The sequence below is a fragment of the Kwoniella pini genome, chromosome 1, assembly GCF_000512605.2.
Source record: "Kwoniella pini CBS 10737 chromosome 1, complete sequence".
In the NCBI taxonomy this organism is placed as follows: Eukaryota; Fungi; Basidiomycota; class Tremellomycetes; order Tremellales; family Cryptococcaceae; genus Kwoniella; species Kwoniella pini.
In genome coordinates this window covers 1,345,770-1,364,383 of record NC_091716.1, presented here as the reverse complement: position 1 = coordinate 1,364,383, position 18,614 = coordinate 1,345,770, and the positions used below count along the sequence as shown (strand labels likewise).

General features: G+C 39.6%; 8 protein-coding genes across 8 annotated transcripts; 5 read left to right on the top strand and 3 right to left on the bottom strand.

Moving 5' to 3' along the window:
- Positions 1 to 13: 13 nt before the first annotated feature.
- I206_100530 (uncharacterized protein) lies at positions 14 to 2,622 on the bottom strand (the record flags this gene model as incomplete). Its single annotated transcript, XM_070202223.1, has 11 exons — positions 14 to 54; positions 131 to 419; positions 479 to 554; positions 625 to 1,018; positions 1,088 to 1,287; positions 1,342 to 1,468; positions 1,527 to 1,541; positions 1,602 to 1,668; positions 1,748 to 2,003; positions 2,063 to 2,093; positions 2,142 to 2,622. The coding sequence occupies 11 exons, from the start codon at positions 2,620 to 2,622 to the stop codon at positions 14 to 16; spliced, it is 1,977 nt and encodes a 658-aa protein (XP_070058324.1).
- A 538-nt stretch (positions 2,623 to 3,160) lies between these two features.
- On the top strand, positions 3,161 to 4,378 carry I206_100529 (uncharacterized protein; the record flags this gene model as incomplete). The annotated part of the gene is made up of 6 exons (XM_019152574.1): positions 3,161 to 3,395; positions 3,550 to 3,718; positions 3,800 to 3,862; positions 3,920 to 3,956; positions 4,015 to 4,123; positions 4,185 to 4,378. The coding sequence occupies 6 exons, from the start codon at positions 3,161 to 3,163 to the stop codon at positions 4,376 to 4,378; spliced, it is 807 nt and encodes a 268-aa protein (XP_019014712.1).
- Positions 4,379 to 6,303: 1,925 nt separating this feature from the next.
- I206_100528 (uncharacterized protein) lies at positions 6,304 to 8,820 on the bottom strand (the record flags this gene model as incomplete). Its single annotated transcript, XM_019152575.1, has 2 exons — positions 6,304 to 6,397; positions 6,470 to 8,820. 2 exons carry the CDS (start codon positions 8,818 to 8,820, stop codon positions 6,304 to 6,306), a joined length of 2,445 nt encoding a protein of 814 aa, XP_019014713.1.
- A 2,118-nt stretch (positions 8,821 to 10,938) lies between these two features.
- On the top strand, positions 10,939 to 11,962 carry I206_100527 (uncharacterized protein; the record flags this gene model as incomplete). Its single annotated transcript, XM_019152576.1, has 3 exons — positions 10,939 to 11,193; positions 11,258 to 11,452; positions 11,519 to 11,962. The coding sequence occupies 3 exons, from the start codon at positions 10,939 to 10,941 to the stop codon at positions 11,960 to 11,962; spliced, it is 894 nt and encodes a 297-aa protein (XP_019014714.1).
- Positions 11,963 to 12,292: 330 nt separating this feature from the next.
- I206_100526 (uncharacterized protein) lies at positions 12,293 to 15,161 on the bottom strand (the record flags this gene model as incomplete). The annotated part of the gene is made up of 9 exons (XM_019152577.1): positions 12,293 to 12,417; positions 12,524 to 13,307; positions 13,361 to 13,482; positions 13,541 to 13,731; positions 13,807 to 13,934; positions 13,992 to 14,339; positions 14,407 to 14,558; positions 14,617 to 14,887; positions 14,943 to 15,161. The coding sequence occupies 9 exons, from the start codon at positions 15,159 to 15,161 to the stop codon at positions 12,293 to 12,295; spliced, it is 2,340 nt and encodes a 779-aa protein (XP_019014715.1).
- A 607-nt stretch (positions 15,162 to 15,768) lies between these two features.
- On the top strand, positions 15,769 to 16,220 carry I206_100525 (uncharacterized protein; the record flags this gene model as incomplete). Its single annotated transcript, XM_019152578.1, has 3 exons — positions 15,769 to 16,011; positions 16,098 to 16,144; positions 16,211 to 16,220. The coding sequence occupies 3 exons, from the start codon at positions 15,769 to 15,771 to the stop codon at positions 16,218 to 16,220; spliced, it is 300 nt and encodes a 99-aa protein (XP_019014716.1).
- A 148-nt stretch (positions 16,221 to 16,368) lies between these two features.
- On the top strand, positions 16,369 to 17,287 carry I206_100524 (uncharacterized protein; the record flags this gene model as incomplete). Its single annotated transcript, XM_019152579.2, has 5 exons — positions 16,369 to 16,479; positions 16,549 to 16,639; positions 16,692 to 16,725; positions 16,879 to 17,055; positions 17,134 to 17,287. 5 exons carry the CDS (start codon positions 16,369 to 16,371, stop codon positions 17,285 to 17,287), a joined length of 567 nt encoding a protein of 188 aa, XP_019014717.2.
- Positions 17,288 to 17,669: 382 nt separating this feature from the next.
- I206_100523 (uncharacterized protein) lies at positions 17,670 to 18,460 on the top strand (the record flags this gene model as incomplete). Its single annotated transcript, XM_019152580.1, has 6 exons — positions 17,670 to 17,676; positions 17,756 to 17,801; positions 17,925 to 17,975; positions 18,114 to 18,137; positions 18,231 to 18,237; positions 18,359 to 18,460. The coding sequence occupies 6 exons, from the start codon at positions 17,670 to 17,672 to the stop codon at positions 18,458 to 18,460; spliced, it is 237 nt and encodes a 78-aa protein (XP_019014718.1).
- Between the last annotated feature and the right edge of the window lie 154 nt (positions 18,461 to 18,614).

Sequence of the window (18,614 nt, the reverse complement as noted above, 5' to 3'; positions counted from 1 at the left end):
GTATATGTCATGTCTAATTTGGTATCCTGACTCTCCAAGCAGACATCGGTAATGCTAAATCAGAACAACAATCAGCCCTCACTGATTCATTGAGATCGATCAGATATTAATCAGAAACAGAATGACTCACCTGATAATCGTTTGACAGTAGGCAATACAAATCCAATCAAAATCATAGCTCCAAGGGTAACACATACCATACTCATGATATAATACCCATCTCGAAGTACCGCACATTCTCCTCCCGCAGCCGAACAAGCATGTTTGCCCGCTTCAGAAACACACTCGTTTGTCGATGTTATACCTTTCTCGAATATCGAGGTTGGTACAGAACAACTTGCTATTGTCAAAACATCCACTGAGCGAAGTATAAGAGGTTTAGGCCATGTTCCTCCAAGATTGGAAACCGTGTTAAGTAACTGCAAATTTGCAAACGGTCAGTTGATCCTCCTCCTCTGGTAAGTTATCATCAACTCACAGTCATATACGTCCCGCCGATAAGGGGGTCTGCAATTTGAGTGTGAAATGCGCAGATGCCGACGAATTGTACGGTACTATTTTATCTCGTATATCAGCTTCCTTACTTCTTCAGGATGAAATCCAGAGAAGAAAATATTAGCTTACCTGGTTAAAGAAGATAATAATGTAGTAATGATGACTAATCCGAAATAACCATTCCCGATAGGGCCCTTTGGAAAGCCTTTTACTACTACAGTAGCAATAGCAGCCATGGCTAGCCTAGCCCAAAAGGCATATAACCAGGGTTTCAAAACGTTCGATCCTTCTACTAATCCCGTCAACGGATGCTTTGATGAAGAAGGGGAAGGTGAAGAGGTAGGACGAGACCACTTTGCCGCTAACCACCCAACTGCCATTTGAGCTGGGAAGTCCACTAACACAGCTATAGCTAAATCTTCTTTTGATAATCCTTTTTCGAGCAATTTCAAGCCGGTGACTGAGTCATTGACCATGAATCCGATTTTACAGACTAGGTGAACGAGCAGGAATGACTGAATATCTGTAAAAAAAAAAGAAGCGGTCTGTCAAATTTCTGTTTGAAGGCGACCAGGTAAACGAATCAGCTCACTCTTTAGCTTGACGATGCTCCACATAACCTTGTAAACCTTCTTGACGTCCATGTCGGGATCATCCTCCGCCGGTGGATCTTCGGTCTTGTATACAGCCAGAAGAACAGTGACTAGCACGAAAACGACCGCCCAGAACCGCAAATAGCCACCTAAGGAGACTAGTGGGTAGTCCAGTGGATTCGATCGGAAGTATTTGTTGCTACGTCGATACAGTGTCAGCCGTCATTCCTGCATTGAATTACGAATAGCTTACCTGAAATCGATACTATTGAATGCTAGAAAGACCGTAAAGCTCAAAGCATTACCTATTCCGATACCTATTGTCTGCGCTGTTGAGGCGTATGAAAGATTCGGTTGAGATAATAGGGTAAGAGCCCAGCCTATCAAAGTGCTGATCAGCTTATCCATTTGTACCTTATCTCGCACCTGCAAGCTTACCATCGACAGCGATATCTGGTGATCAAAAGGGGTGTTAGCTGGATTACGCTGTACTAGCAGACAGGAATAATTCACCTTGGGTAGCTGCAGCCAATATCAAACTTCCAAATACTCCAGTAATGAACCGTATATCTATGATCTCCTGCAATGGTGAAGCAATATGTGTCAGCATAAATTTCTACTGCCGAATACCAGGTTTATCACCAATGCGCTGGACTTACAGCATTCAACCAACCTTCGACCCTGCCACCAATCCACCACATTCCGAGACCGACTATACCTTGTACAGGAACGATCCAGCTCTTCCGCCTCCCCCAGCTTCTAACAAACCAAGCATCTACGATTGGCGACCATAACAGTTTAAGAGAATATGGCCATGTTGATAGAGCGAAAACAGCAAGTTGGGAGTAAGATAAATGCGATTTGAGCAAGAAAGGGAGAGTTCCAAATGTCAACCCTAAAGGTATACCTTGCAGCCTTTACCGTAATCATTAGCTATATGACCATGGCGTTGATTGGATCTTAAGCTAGCTCACAAATCTGAAAAAGCATAGCAACTTATATCAGCTGGTATGGTCACACGTTTTTCAAAGTGCTAATGAAACAATGACGTACACAATAAAACCAACAAAGCAAACGCCTTTTTGTCCCTTGGACTACTCAAACCACCTCCATCATACTCTTCCGTCGAGTCGACCAAATTAAGCTTTTCAAATGAAGTTTCCCTTGCTTTACCACTCTTCCTCCTCCTTGGCGAATTCAAATTGTTATTCGATTCTTCGATTGAGCTTGATGATAATTCCCTTTTCATCAATAAACCTTTTTCTTCCAATTCATTCAAATCTTCTATATTCCTTCCTCTCAAAGTATTATTTTCCCTATGTAACATCTCGCCTTCCTCCAAATCTGACGGAGGTGTACTACCTGAAGCAGTAGAAGAAGTTGAAGATTTACTTGATCTTCCTGGAGAAGGTTCCGGATTAGATTGATGAGTTACTGATCTTGTTATTCTTTTAGACAATGAAGTTGATCTTTCAATAGATGTGGATGCCGCTGTTGATGAGAGGGATGATCGGGTAGTTTGTTTTCGTGGCATTTGTGTAGAACTTTTTGACGAAGCTAATTGAATTGAGTATTTCGTTGCTGGTTGGGGAAAATGGGAATGAGGGGGGAAATCTAATTTCTATATCTATAGATAGCAATGAGAGTGATCAACAGTCAGAAGAAAGGAGTTGTGTATGATCACTTCCCTTCCACATTGCTTGATAAAGCCATTCAATAGACAATGACCCAAAAGTCGCGGTTTATGCAGTCTTGAATTGAAAAAACACTCGCTCACTCGCTCGCTTACTAAACTGACGTGTTTTTGCGAATTATCGGACATCTCCACTCTTCCATTCCACGTCATTATTCGCGCACGGTCGCATCGATACACGTGGCTGAAGGAGCTACTACCGCAATTATACGCGTTAATGATTACATATGATGATAGGATTGGTGTAATTACACCCACCACGCATACACGATACCGCGTCAAGTTCGATCCTCTCGTAAAACGAAAAGATAACTCAAAGTGAAACTTTCAGTAAACGAATTTCTACATTTATCTTCATCCAAAAGAGTCTATAACAACAATGTCAGTCGCAGTCCCAACTCCAGTCACCGCTACTTATCCAACAGGTATCAAACCTATCTCGGAACGTAAATTCCCCAAAACAATTTGCATGTTCGATGTAGATGGTACTTTATCTTTGGCAAGACAAGAAGCTAAACCTGAAATGTTCGCAACTTTGGCTAAGTTGAGGGAAAATACTGCCGTAGCTTTTGTAGGTGGAAGTGATTTGAGCAAAATTTTGGAACAAGTACGAAGTGAGTGAAGCGTTTTCCCAATTGTCTTGACATCTTGATATCTTGCCGATAAATTTCACATACCTTACCTTCTTCCTCTTGTCTCACTCTTTTTGGGATTTTCCTTGCTCTCCTTCTGTACCATATTGACAATTCTATTTCACCTCCACTCTAGGTCTCGACCTCTTCGATTTTGGCTTCGCAGAGAACGGTCTTGTCGCCTACAAATTAGGTCAACCTTTGGCTGCAGCAAGTTTCATCAAGCATGTAGGTGAAGAGGAATACAAGAAGATGGTCAATTGGATCTTGAGATACTTGAGTGAGGTTGACGTTCCTGTCAAGAGGTATGTCCCAGCTAATTCACGCGGTCAACCTTCATCTCAAGAAGAAAGTTTCAGCTGACGAGAATTGTTTCTTGTTGTTAGGGGTACATTCATCGAGTTCAGAAATGGTATGATCAATGTTTCCCCAATCGGTAGAAATGCTTCGTGAGTGTTAGTGATATTAAGGTGATGTGTGAAGTATGCTGATCATCATAACTCTAGTATTCAAGAAAGAATTGAATTCGAAAAGTTCGACAAAGTAAGTTATAATGCCCCTTCATTCTCACATATCACGCTGACTGTCTGTAATTTGGTAGGAACACGGAATCAGAGCCGATATGGTCACCAAATTGGAACAAGAGTTCGTTCACTTAGGATTAACTTTCGCTATCGGTGGTCAAATATCATTCGATGTCTTCCCTGAAGGTAGGTATTTGATTTCAATCAGTCAACCTACCAACTTTGCTCATTTCCAATTTCGGAATAGGTTGGGACAAGACTTACTCTCTCAGACACATTGAGCCAGAGGGTTTCGACACTATCCATTTCTTTGGTGACAAAACTTTCAAAGGTGGAAATGATTACGAAATTTTCTCAGATCCAAAGGTCACTGGACATACCGTTACTTCACCTGAAGACACCATGAGACAATTAGACGAGTTATTCTTGACTGCAGCTTAAGTGCGGCTCAGACCTTAGGTCAGGCTGCTCAGCAACGGCTTGTGATGAGAGTTGTTGAGGAGCAACCGAGAGCTCCGGAAAATACGGATGAGGATATCTCGAAACTACAAGACACGTTGCAATCATTATTTTTGGACATTTTGCGTAACGGAAAAAACAATTCAAATTATGGGATTTAGCTTTTCAATATATATATATATATATATATATATATATGCATCATATAGCAGAATTTGATACTCAACGTTTGACACAGTATGAGGCAACGATCAATGTGGCGATTTAGCCAGTCTGAATTGAAGCAATCCTTTCGGATCGATTTTCATGGGGGGATGTTGACATCCATTCAAAATCACTCATTTCGCTCTCGTATTAGATTTCCAATAAAGTTAGAAAACCTTTCAGTGCTCAAGGCGTCTGGACTCAATGACGTATTATACCACCTTTCACAGACTCTCGCTGCTTTTGAAAGGTAGGGAAGAGAAAGGTAGGGAGGAAAAAAGGTAGAGAAGAATGCTTCAAGGGTTGATTCACCTCACTCGATTTGTATAACATTTTACATATAAACCTCAGTTCGTTTTCTCTTCCTCATCTGTATTCCGAACATTCATTCAAACTCTCTTCTTTTATCGTCAAACATGATACCATCCTTCGCTCTAGAATCATCAACAGGGTCAAAAAGCAGTGGGACCAGCTCAACAACTGCCTCTCGTAAATGCCAACAATGTCATGATTCAATAACAGAATGCTACGGTGATTCTACTAGGTAAGTGTCGATTTAAACTCATTCCAATAATAACACTAAGGTAGCCGTTCGTACAGTGGCTTTAGTTGCATTCGTTGCTCGGATTTGGGACTTGAATGCTCATACCCCAGTTCGTTTGTGATTCACTATCTGTGTTCTCAACAGTTGGATATTTCTTGGCTCACCTAGCTCAGTGCCAGCCCTTATTCCAGCAAGACAGGTACGGGCCTGTAATTCATGTCGTAAAGCCAAAACTAAATGCAACGGCGATCCTATTAAGTGAATCCTGATTTGCTTATTCTATGATCACAACTAATTTAGCCGGATGTTTAGTGGAACATCTTGCACTAGATGCTCGGAGAAGAGCCTCCAATGTGATTACCTTCCAGCCAACATGTCGAGTTCATGGGAAGCCAAAGAATGATGTGTAAGTGATCCGAAAAATAATATCAACCTTATGAGCTAATCATACATATAATTGAATCTGATCGTTATTATTATGCTAGGCATCCGCAAGAGACAAGACCTTCAGACGAGGATTCGTCCTGATTATCGCAACCATGATGAGTCAGCATTATCTTCTTATTCATTACAATTTGCTTCAACTCTTTTATGTTTCTGTACTACAAAACCTATATGCATTATCTTGTATATACTTAAACCCCTGTATGACTTCTTACCTGCTGATCGGTCGATTTTCAATGTTCAGCATAGCTCGTCTTCTGATACTTCAGGCAAATACAAGTCCAAAAACTTTTGGTATATCATCTCTTATAGTCTTCAAAGATCCTTCAAGCAATGAATTGTAGGGGTTGAACATTGCCCACGATGTGAACAAGTCATTTCTATCACTAATTTGATTTCTCAATTAAACTCTAAATATCGAAGAATCGTAAGTAAACGCATAAAGGAATGCATGTATACTATGTCATTGAATAGATAGTAAAATAAAGAAAGCTTATATGATTTATATGAATATGAAATTAATGTCCGAAAATACAAAATGTAAATATGTCAATGTCCCGAAAAAGTAATTAAAAAAATGATTCAACAACAAAAGAATGAACAAAAATCAAATCTCCTATAACAATGATATCCAGACTTTATCATCATAATCGTAAAATGTCGTTAAAGTATTTCTAGCCTCTGTTTCATATTATCCATTGCCTTTAATACTTGATCATAAATCATCTCTACGAGGTACTAAAGATCCACTACATATTCCTCTTTGACGATGTCTCATCAAAGCATCACCACGAGCGAAACCTTTTCCACTAATCAATCCAAAAAGAAACCCATCAGTAATTGTATTATAGACAATTCTGTTGATTAGAAAATAAACTCACCAAGGACAAGGGAAAGGTTTAGTTCCACTATGTATTCTCATATGTCTTCTTAGATCATGTTGTCTGACGAATGCAGCATGACAATCATCCGTATTACAAACATAAGGTTTATCTTCCAGATGAGTTTGAATATGAGAATGTATAGCTGATTTTCTTGGAAAATGTCTTTCACAACCTTCAATGAGGCATTTGAACCTTTTTACAGGTTGTCCAGTCATAGATCCATCTAAAGTCAAGAATGTAGTGTAAAGCTTTTCAAGGAAAGCTCGTGGTAATCCTGCTGGTCCACCATTTGTACCATCTCCATTTGGACCAGATCCTGAGCCACCAGAGAATGAAGTTCTAGGAGGTTGAATAACCAATTGAGGTTGACCTGGTAATTGTTGTTGTGACGTGGGCTTAACGCCTAATTCCGTACCTGATAACGTCCTTTGTATGAGTGGTACCGATGATAAATCTGGACCAAAGACGAGAGCTGGCTTAGGTGAAGGCTCTCGTGTAATAATAGATCCTTCGATTTTCGGTTTCGTATCTAATGGCCCTGCAAAGAGAGGCTGGGTTATTCCTTCATCAGGCGAAGAGCTGGATCCTTTACCCTTCTTAGGTGTTTTTGGTTTAGGTTTGGGTCCAGGTTTCAATCGTTTACCTATTGGAGGATATTGTTGTCTTCTCCTAGGAGTTTCGGGGCTGACGGGATTAGATCTTGTCCACCCTTGTTGAGGATCGCTCATGGGCTCACTTGGTCCGGCAGTGGCCAGAGGACCGAACAATCCACCTTGAGATAAAGAATGGGTCATTGGGATAGGCGGTGGCAGAGGAGCGCTAGACATGGTGTGGATGTAAGGTGCAGATACTGATCGAGGAGCAGACGGGAAAACGGGTATTTCGTGAGATCGCATTTGGTAGTTCAAGAAAGAAGCTGACGCATGCCTTTGGGGTGGGTGAGGCATGCCTGCACCTTGAGCTGGAGGAGGACCGGCTTGGAAGTTGAATATTTGAGGTTGTGAAGAGTACGTTTGAGCTGACCATGCTTGAATGTCCATGGGCTGGGTTGAGGTGGGCAAGCCAGGCTGGAAGTTCAGAGACATGCCTGGAACAGGTGGGTAATCCATATGCTGGAAATGAGGTTGAGGAGGAAGGATAGGCTGACTAGGTAGCTGTGATGATGATGGAGCACTGAAAGTCATACCCTCTTGAGCTAGCATAGGGGTCTCGACGATAGTGGTTAAGGTGTTTTGTCGGTATCCTTGATTGCTTGGGAAAGATGCCACAGACATCATTGAGGACGAAGGGGGCATGACATGCGCAACTTGTGACATGAGGGTCATGTCTCCTTGAACTTCGTTAGGACCAAAAGCTCCTTGATCATGTTCAGGAGATGTGTAGAAAAGACCAGCAGGTTGTTGAGGTGTACAGATGGGCGAGCCCCCTCCAGGTAAATTTGGGGAGGGCATCTGAGAACGGGAAGGCATGAGTTCGGGTAAACTAGCAGAAGCTGGCACTGGAGGCATGAAATCTTGATAAGCCTGTAAATTAGGTGACATGATCTCGTACGAGGTAGAAGCTGTCATGGCTGAAGAAGCAGAAATATTCCTGTCTTGCTGATAAGGTTGAGTAGGACCGAGGTAGATGGACGAAGAAGATACAGCACGGGAAAGAGGAATACTTGTAGTGAGAGAAGTAGGTGGTTCTGCCGTTCTTCTACGCGAAGCAGACGGCGATAGGGGCATCGAGTTTGCATCGTATGTTGCTTGTCTTATTCGCTTTGTCGGTCGTTGAGCTCCAGAAGGTGTACCTAGACCCGAAAGGGTTCTTGTCTTCTTTGCACTTCGAGGGGCGGCTGGTGAATGAACAGGAGTAGTGTCAGGCATGGCAACTAGAATGGGAGTAGCGGCATCCTGTAGCTGTGGTACCTTTGAAGGTGATCCGAAAGGTATTCCATCAAAAGCTGACATGTCAATACCATCTGCATTGAGACCCGCAAAATCCATTCCATCCCAATTCGGCACAGAATTCGAATTAGCAATTCTAACGGGTGTAGGTGCTACTGATACAGGTTTGAATCCTAGAGTGGGTGTGCGGGTACCATTCGTGTTGTGGAAAGGATTTCCGGAATGCAGAGAATGAATGCTCGCTTGGGCGCGTATGGAAGTCATTGGTGAAATTAGAAATCCTTCTGTTCGCATTCTCCTAAGTCCACGATCATTTGGGGTCTTCCTTATCGATGTGAATGGTGAAGTAGGATCGAAATGAGGAAAGGCAGATTGAACAGGAGAAGATAGTATTTGAGGAGTCCCTTGTGAATTCTCAAAGATCTCCCCGAAGGAAGGAGGGGCAATAGGTGATGACATGATGATAAATCTATTCACATGTTGATGAACAAACGGAAAGGATGTTGAAGGCATCATTAGCATCAGTGCATAGGTCATTATCAGGGTCAAAGCCCATATGTGTGCGTGCGTCATGACACAATGCGACGAGAAAGGGGTTACTCACCAAGAAGAAAGACGCACAGACACGGGGAAATGAAGTTTTTATTCTATCCAACAGAACGTGTACTAGAAACAAGCTAGGATGAAGGTATATCGATCGAAAGAAGGGCTGGAGAGGAGGTATGTATTCTCTAAGCCTCTTGATATGTATATGATCCTTGCTCTCTATCTTCTTTCGCTCATAGGTCTCGGGTGAAACCTCGATCCAAACAACCCTATCTCGATGCCTATTGCCGCTGGGTAGACTCTGAGTCACACGAGTGATTGGTTCAGAGAGGAATATATGTTGTAGGTGGCTTTACTTCTGGCCTAGTTGGGTCTGTGAAGTCAATTGTGTGATCGATAAGGAACAGAATCAAAAGTAAAATACAGAAGAATCCGAGGTAGGCAAGATTGGAATTTCTGAAGATTTCCCTTGGAGAAGGGTGTGACGTTACAGTATTGAAAGAGTGGTGCTGAAGAATAGGTGTATCAAGGCAGTGATAAACTGGTGGCAGTAATAAAAGAGCGTATGGGTGTCGTTAAACTGAATGGGATTTATGTTTAAGAGGTAATGTATAATAGATTATCGATTTGTTTATTTCGATGTTTGTTTTTCGTCGATTTTGACGCGGCTGATTTTCAAATATTATAGAATGAAGGTGATTTGTTTCAAAGAGTGTGATTTCGAAATTTTACTGCTCGAGATTGGATTATGAGGTTCAATAATGATGTATGTATATCTAGATTGGTTGATAATGCAAATAATGTATAATGTATGAAAAGAATTAATTACCGAAGACGAGATAATCAATAATCTGTTGCTGCAATAATCGATTGTTTTGTGCAAACTTCTTACTTGAACGTCGGACAGAGATCTAAATGACACCTTAATTGACGATCTTACGTATGATTAAAATTCAGTACTAGTCATACAATTCTTTGCCTGATCATTCTGTATAGAGAAAATGCATAATCACAAGTGTGAACCTTCCTATGGTATTCTGTCACTATCGAAGGGGAATACCACTGAGATCTTTTGTTGAATTTAGTAGATATATATGTAAAGCTAAACATTTGCCGAAGCTTCAAATAGTAGAACTGATGTGGAACTTTAAGTCAAGGTTACCCTTTTGACCCTTTTTTGTATTTTCTTATTCAGCGGAGTAAATGACAAGTGCCTCCAAGAAAGTTGTTGTTTACTTTTTTTCTCTATAGAATGATCGGATCGGAATCACTTTTGAATGAGTCCGTACTGCGGTAACGAAACGAAAATTGATTAATCGGAACGTCAGTTGGAAACCATATATCTCATCGGATGGAATATTTATTTGTCCCTGCCGATCTAAGTTATCCGAATTATTCCAATTTCACCATTAACCCCTTACTACCTCCTCAACGCAGTTAACGAAGGTTTATGATCTAAAAGTAGTCAAAGCCAGACGTCATTTTTTGAAGCGAACAATACGCAGATAAGCTAACTATCGGACTAACAGAGTTGTCTCGTTTCATATGATTGTTGTATGGGAGGGACTAACTCATTCAGTATTCATAGTAACATTGCGTGTACGATATGCGATTCAGATCCTATTTGTTGTAGGAACCCCTTCATCTATTCAATCAATCATTGTAGACCATCTTTGGAAATGGTGAATAGGATCAACGAAACAGCATGTTCCAAAACATAGGATTGATTGCTCCGCATATGTTTGTTTATTCGAAAGAAAAGCAGGCACGTTCGAATGGTCGTTTTTTTCCGGGATGAAGATACTCGTAATGACGCAGATGCCACACAACGGGGATAAGTAATATTGGAAAGAGCACTGGATGTTACGTAATGTGTTTTGAGTGTGTTTGTGTCAATTGCTATGTTGGATGCGAAATATAATGTTGAGAAAGAGAAAGAATTGGCCCCACCCCCACTTGTCACCCCGCATTTCATTCTTCTTCTCAAATCATTAAATACTGATCCCCCTCCTTTTCGTAAGAGAAATAACGATGTCTACCTCAACAGACATACCTATTGATCCTTCGCTAAGGGAAATATCTATCGCAGAACCTCCCAAATCAGCAGGAACGAAGCGAAAAGCTCGAGGTAGCAACAACAATGCAGCAGCTTCTCCTTCCACATCTAGTGGTCGAGCTACACGAAGGTCAGCTGTCAATAATATCAACGCTGAGAATGCATATGTGGGAGAGCCTACTAGGGGAGAAGAAGAGAACTTGAATGGATACTGGGCACCTACCAATACGGTACGGCATCGTGACATCTTTGATTTTTTCGTGCTTCAAACAAGTAGCTAATACACGTCCATAGAAACGAGCAAGGAGATCATCACCTACAAAACGATCAAGACCTTCAAGTAGTTCAACAAAGTTTCAAGCTTCACCGAACAAAGGGGATGGCTCGCTCAGTGGTAATGCAGGACCATCCGGTACGAGCTACGATAGTGGATTATCTTTAGCCGGAATAGAGGATCTTGCGGCTGCTGCAATTGCTGCTAATGGAAAGGTAGGTCTATGCAACACTTCTCCGCCTATCAAGATCAAATTCCTAACAATGTTACCATTGTTTTAGGGTCCAGGCCTTCTCTCATATATCCCAATGTACCCTATCGGTCTCACCCCATTTCGTTATCCATGTTTAAAACCAATTATACCAAATCCACCACCTGGAGATCCAAATGATCCAAATTTCAAACCTTTTAACCCACATGCAACTCCTGTGGAGAGTACTTCAAGTAGCGATTACACAAATTTACAAAACCAAGAATCAAATTTGAATCCAAATATTGATCCTCAATTAAACGATCTCGCAAATCTTTCTCGATCAGACCAACAACAATCGTTACAGAATTTACCCTCTTCATTTGATGAAGATCAACAGCAGAGAAATCCAATAATTGATCAAGATACAGCTGCAAGTGCTGATGCAGCTTTTGAATCTATATCAGCTTTATTGTCAGCTTCTCAAGGTGTTTATCCGACTTTAGATTCAATTGATTATGGACAAAATCAATAATAATGATAATGCTTTGTAATGGGTTCGTATGATTGACTCTCCCCTGATCTCATAGTAAGATACCCGCAGGAACAACCAAACACTTCTTGTAAGTGAACTTGGTTCTTCCAACCAGTTGTAGTAAGATATGTAAATCAATGGAAATGACGATTCCTCAAGGAAAGCATCTAGTAATTTATAAATGCATCGAGATGACAAATATTCGGGAAACTTCCAATTTTTTCATCCAGCGAAATTGACAAAGCAAAACAATTTGACGTCTAATAAAGATGTACAATATGCATACAATACCACTGGTACACAAGCATCAAATGGTGGAATTCTAAATACCTAATTGCTGACTTTCTTTCTCTTATTCACTATTCCGCCACTCCTCTTTTGACCCAATTTCCTCTTTGCGCCTTGAACTTCATCGTAGGCTTTTTTAGTTCCAGCTCCAAGCAATGTAGCATGGCCTAAACAAAAGATTAAACATGTTGTTAGCTAGGATTTTCTCTTAAACTAAAACCTTGATAACAAATCACAATAAGTTCGGAAGAAAAAAAAAAAGAGAGAACTAACCAGTTTGTCTTAATAAATCATCAATAATAACTTTACTTCCACTTGTTGGATATTTTGCACTAATACCTCTTGCAATAAGTTTTTCATTTAATAATTCTTTTAATTTATTTCTTAAACCTTTTAAATCAATTGATTTTTTCATACCTTTTTTTTGTTTAATTTTTCTTGAAAAAGGTAAATCTTTATCTTCTTCTTCTTTATCTGAAAACATATCTGGATCAATATCAATATCCATTAATTCAGCAGTTTCAATTAACCAATTTTTATCATGTAATGATTTTGATTTTGAATGTTCTGCTAATTCAATTTCTTTTGCTAATTTTATTCTTTCTTTTAATTTTGGTAAAAAATCAGTTTCAATTGATAATTCTGGTATTTCATGTATTCTACCTAAATTTTTCATTAAAGATTTTTGAATATTTTTTTCTTCAGGACAACAAATTTGAAGTGCAAATCCTTCATTTTTCGCTCTTGCAGTTCTTCCACTTCTATGAATATAAGCATCCGCAGTTCTTGGAAGATTAAAATGTATTACATGATCCACTTGTGGTATGTCTAAACCTCTAGCAGCTACATCCGTAGCAATCAATATAGCATTTTTGGTGGACTTGAATCGGTCAAGGTTCTTCAAACGTTGTTTTTGTTGTAGTTGAGAATGTAAGGGGAAGATGGGAAGTTGAAGAAGAGTAAATAATGGAATAAGTCTCCTGATACCGTCGACTGAACCGACGAATACTATTGAACGGCCTGGATAACGAAGGAGGAAGTAGTATAGGTATAGATCCTGTTGAAATTGCGTCAACTACCGGGGGATAATCCAGACTCGATGCTACGTACCTTATCGGCTATAATACATTCTACCATACTCTCTCTTAAAGTAGCTACTACACCACCCTCGGGACTGAGATCTATTACCTCAGGCTTAGGGTCTCGGAAATCGAGTTTGTCCACCAGATCCTCTATAATCATGAAAACTGTCAGCTTGACCGGGCAAATGGCACAGTACTTCAAACATACCTAAAGTCGAACTTCGCTTGCCCTTGCCTTTGCCCCTATTGTATTGCTTCCTTTTCAGGTTTTGTTGTAGGTCCTTTGACAGTGTAGCTGAGAAAACAAAGGTTTGCATATCATCCCTAGCTTCAGAGTCTTCTAACAATGTTGAAAGTTGAGCGAAAACGGGATCAGCGTCATCAGGTCCATGAGATGCACTATATCGTAGTCCTTACTTCAGCAATGATTCTTGAGAGCTCGAATCAGACACTTATCTTGTATAGGCTACTTACGCTCCGGATCGTTGAGTCAGCTTAACGATGTTCTCCAATTCCGCAAAATGACCATTCTCTATCATTCGATCGGCTTCATCAATAACTAGGAACCTCAAAGTACGTATAGAAGACGCTAATTCGTCATCCTATAATCCTGTATCAGCTACGAACCGCTACTGTTGTGGAAATATGAGCTGACGTACGGCTTTGATCAGATCCCATAATCGACCTGGTGTAGCCACCAAGATATCACATCCTCTGTCCAAGATTCGCTTTTGCTTGTGTGCAGATAGACCTCCTACAACGCTGCCTAAACTAATTCTAGGAGGACCAGCTGTCTTTGGCTTTTCCGAAGCTTCCCCATCATCCTCTGAAGCGGTAAGAGCATGTTTGAGCAGGATATTTAGGTGATCAACAACTTGTAAAGCCAATTCTCTAGTTGGACAAAGTACTAATCCGCTCAAATGCCTTTTCTTTGAATTGGTGGGTAGAGGTGAGCGCAGGAGATGAGATAAAATAGGTAAAGAGTATGCGAGTGTTTTACCGGAACCCTATTTCACATATGTAGCATAAGTCAATTGTATCCAAAGTAAGCATGCAGGTTGATAGTAAGCTCACAGTCTCGGCCACACCGATTACGTCTCTGCTATCTAGACCAGACGGTATGGCTCTCTTTTGAATATCGGTAGGTTTGACATATCCGGCAGCGAGGAACGCTTTCTTTAATGATGTATGTAATTTGATATCTTTCCACTCAGGTAACAAGGCATCTATCAAACGTGGGGTAAGTGACGCCAGTTGGTGCACATGCCGTGATCACCAGCTTACCATCAAAAGGAGGTTCCGCTTCCACTTCTCCTCGCTCGTGAATTTCCTCGTCTTCTTCATCGATATCTTCCTTTTCTAAAGCAGCGAAATCCGGGAAAGCGTCTTCTTCCACTACCTCGTCGGCAATATCATCCTCTTCTGCTTCGTCATGCCCATTTTCTCTATCATTCAAGTTGTCGTTGAGTTTGTCTCCAGCCTCTTCTACGGCTGACAAATCTGGAGAAACTTCTTTGGCCTTTCCTTTACCCTTAATTTTTTTACCTTCTTTAGCCTGGATCATTAAATTAGTCAAAATACTCCTCATGCGAGTAAGTCAAAAAACTCACAACAAATCTAGCTACTTTTCTACCACCTTCACCTTCTTCCCATTCAATATCAACATCATCAAGTTCTTCAAGCATCATCATACCTCCACCACCGTCTATACCGGAAAAAGAAGGTGTATTGACGGTTTTCCATTTAAGCTCATTAGCTGCTAATCTAGCTCGAGGTTTAACATTTGAGGAAATTGGTTTGGATGAGGGTGATTTGAACTTTCGCTTCATCTTTGAATTCGAAGCTAACTTCGATTTTGATTGTGCCATATTGTTTAGAATGTCTATAAGTTTAGCTTGTACAAATGAAGATATTGATTAGTTTAAATCTATAAGGTGGACTTGATACTTTCAACTTTTGACATTTAGCCGGTAAGTAAAAATTCACGTGATATGTCAACAAATCCAGGTAAGATCATTTACGTAATGATTTTTCTGTTGTTTGAGAGGTATATCTGTCTTTTAGCAAGGTATCGCATATGCATGTCATATTCTTCTAATTTGGGCAAAAGAGTGTTGACGACAAGCAAGTTGCTTTTACGGTAAGACGAATGACCCCAAAAATTGCGATTTGCCAAGGCGTTCGTCGCAATCAGAATTTTTGATTACTATGAATCGTGGACGTCGTGCTCCTTCAGCACAGACCTCGACTAACAATCTCAATATGATAGCGTAATCCATTGCTGATTTTGTCAATCATCAAGGTTGGATCTAACTATAAACTATTTTATAAAGAGATATATATTAAATGCATACCTTGGTTCATCTTATTGACTTCCTTCGCTTTTTAGCAAAGAGTTCTCCTCCCACGAATTACTGAAACTATACTCTCAAGAATATGCTCGATTTCAAACGATTCAACCAACAATACAAGGGAGTCAGAAGTAATCTCACAGGTCGTCTGGAACGGCAAGATGACACTTATCGGGTTGAAAGGGATATCTCAATTGATTCCATCTCATCCCTTCATTCCTCTTATTACTCCTCCGCTTCTTCCAGAGAAGTATCTCCTATAGACAGCGAGCGTGATGAACGGAATAATCAAGCTGGATGGGAGAAAATCCGACCCTTGGCTCCACAAGTAGATTCAATTACAATCTCCTATAAAGAAGCACTTTTGACAGTCGGCTGACAGATGGATAATCCTTTCATGCTGACGGGATACAGAAGAGCGTCAAGCTCATTCAAGGGATGCATCTACAGCATATACGGATGTGAGTTATCGCAATTAGAATGCAGTATAAAGGTATCGTAAGTAGCTGATGTGTGTGATGAAACAGACATTCATAATGAGACTTTTAATATCTTAACCCATTTGCTTGGATGCCTTGGGTTCCTCTTCATCTTATCAAAGCAATTGACATTAGATTTTTTCGTATCAGTCGATCACGAAGCAGCCGCGTCACAAGAAAGACACTCAAAGGAAGGATTCCAAGCAATGAAAATCTACTTGGTTTCTTGTATCATCTGTTTAGGAATGAGCGCAACCTTTCATACGTTCAATTGTCATTCTGCAAGAATTTCTCACAGAGCTCATCGATGCGACTATGTAAGCATCGTCTCATCGATAGAATCACCTTGATTTAAAGATAACCCAGTCGTGATGCTGTATATACAGGTTGGTATCGTCATACTCGCTGTGGGAAGTATAATACCTATTGTGCATTACGCTTTTTTGACTGAACCGTTTTGGCGGAGGGTGTACACGGGTGAGTCATTGTCTAGAGTTGGTCGAACTTCGCTGAATCAATACTTGCTTAGGAGGAATTCTTACCATAGGAATGATTACTGCTTTGTGAGTTCTTATCTCGGTTGATCTCATCGATCTTTTGGCTCTTTGTCAAACCCTTTTCCCTCTTATATCCTATTCTTTTCCCCTTTCTCCTTGGATTGGATGTTTCAACTTGAATTTCGCATGCTGACAGTAAGATCAGATCGTCTTACATAGGAGATATCGAAGAAAGATAATCCTGAGAACTCTTACGTTCCTAATTCTAGGAGGTTCAGCAATAATTCCAATACTTCACGTAATTTTACAAACAGGTTTCAAGAATGCTTGTGAAGAATTAGCAATTCAATGGACTATAATAGCTGGAGTATTGTATATTCTCGGTACTTTGATATAGTGAGTCGACTAATAAAGCAATCAAGAGATAGTGAATGTTGAGGTTCTTTAAAGCTGAAAAAGCATGCTGTACATTAGTGCTAGTCGATATCCTGAAAGGATGTATCCAGGTAAATTTGATATTTATCTTTCATCACATCAAATATTTCATACTTTAGTTGTTTTCGGTATTATTTGTCAATATATTGCACTTGAAAAAACCATATCTTACAATAATGAAGCTTTATCTTAAATCTCGAATTAAGAATTAAATTTAAATTTTTTCTCATACATATATGCATGTTATGATAACAATATCACGAAAGTTTATGAATATATTGGTCTTTTGAAGTTTGACTTTTGACTTTTTTAAAATGCCACAAAAATCGCCACCCAAAAACCTCAAAATCAATTAAAAACCTGATTTTCATCACTTATTTATTGGAACCCAACAATAAAACATAATGAAATAATATTCAATTTCATTTTGCTTCACTTCATTCATCCTCCTTTCTGATGCTTTTATAGCATAGTTATTGTAAAGTGAGTTACTTATCATTCTTTCTAAAAACGTATATGCTGTAACGTATGAATATTGATTGACCAAAAAACATCACTCTTAAAGATCATTCAGTATGACTCGTATGTCTTTTTAACCAATTTAATCGCGCCATTCAAAGAAAGAAAGACTAATTTGTCGGTTAAATTTATTGGAATATAGGAGGTGATCAAAGAGAGAGGGATAGAGCCAAAAAGTTAAAAGAAGAGTAAGTAAAATTATCATTAATTCATCAACATTAAAAATAGGCAAAACCGTTTTTAAACTTTTTAAAGGGGGTTTAAGTATAATTAATATTTAAATGAACTAAAATGTTTTTTGATTAATACAGAGCTGCCAAAGGGAAAAAATTAGCAGGTAGTCCACAAGCAAGGAGAGAAGCGTGAGTTTTAAAGTGTTTATTTCAATATCAAATAAGGGGATTCAACGGATTTTATCGCCCTTTCACTTCATTTCTCATTGGTGTTAAAGTAAATGGAGTAGTAAACGGAGTGAGCTGATTTTCTTGGATTGAAATTAGTGATGCCAAAGCAGTCGCTGAAAAGTGAGTACTTTTACAATCAAAAATTCCTTATGGGACAAAGCAAGTCATAGAATTGATGAATTGATGATAATATTGTTATGTTTTGCGAAATAGACAAGCTGTAAGTTATCTTTCTATCTGCTCAGACATCTAATTCTCAACCAAAAATTTGCTTTATCTTTTCTTATTTAATACATCTTAACAGAAGTTCGTCATTGCTAATCTCGTCCTTGCTCATTTAGGCAAAAGCTAAAGCTAGAGCAGAAGTAGAAGCAAAAGGAGAAGTAGCTGCATTTGATAAAAAGATCGTACAACGTCAAGCAAATGCTCAACAAAAGAAATAAATAAATAGATGGGAAAAACTTCATCAAAATGAGCATTGGAGAAAAGGAGGATTATAATCTCATCTAATATTTTAATAGTATCATTGCATTGCATAGCATATACAATCTTGTCATGATTTGATATGGTTCATTGTAATCTCACAACAAAAAACAA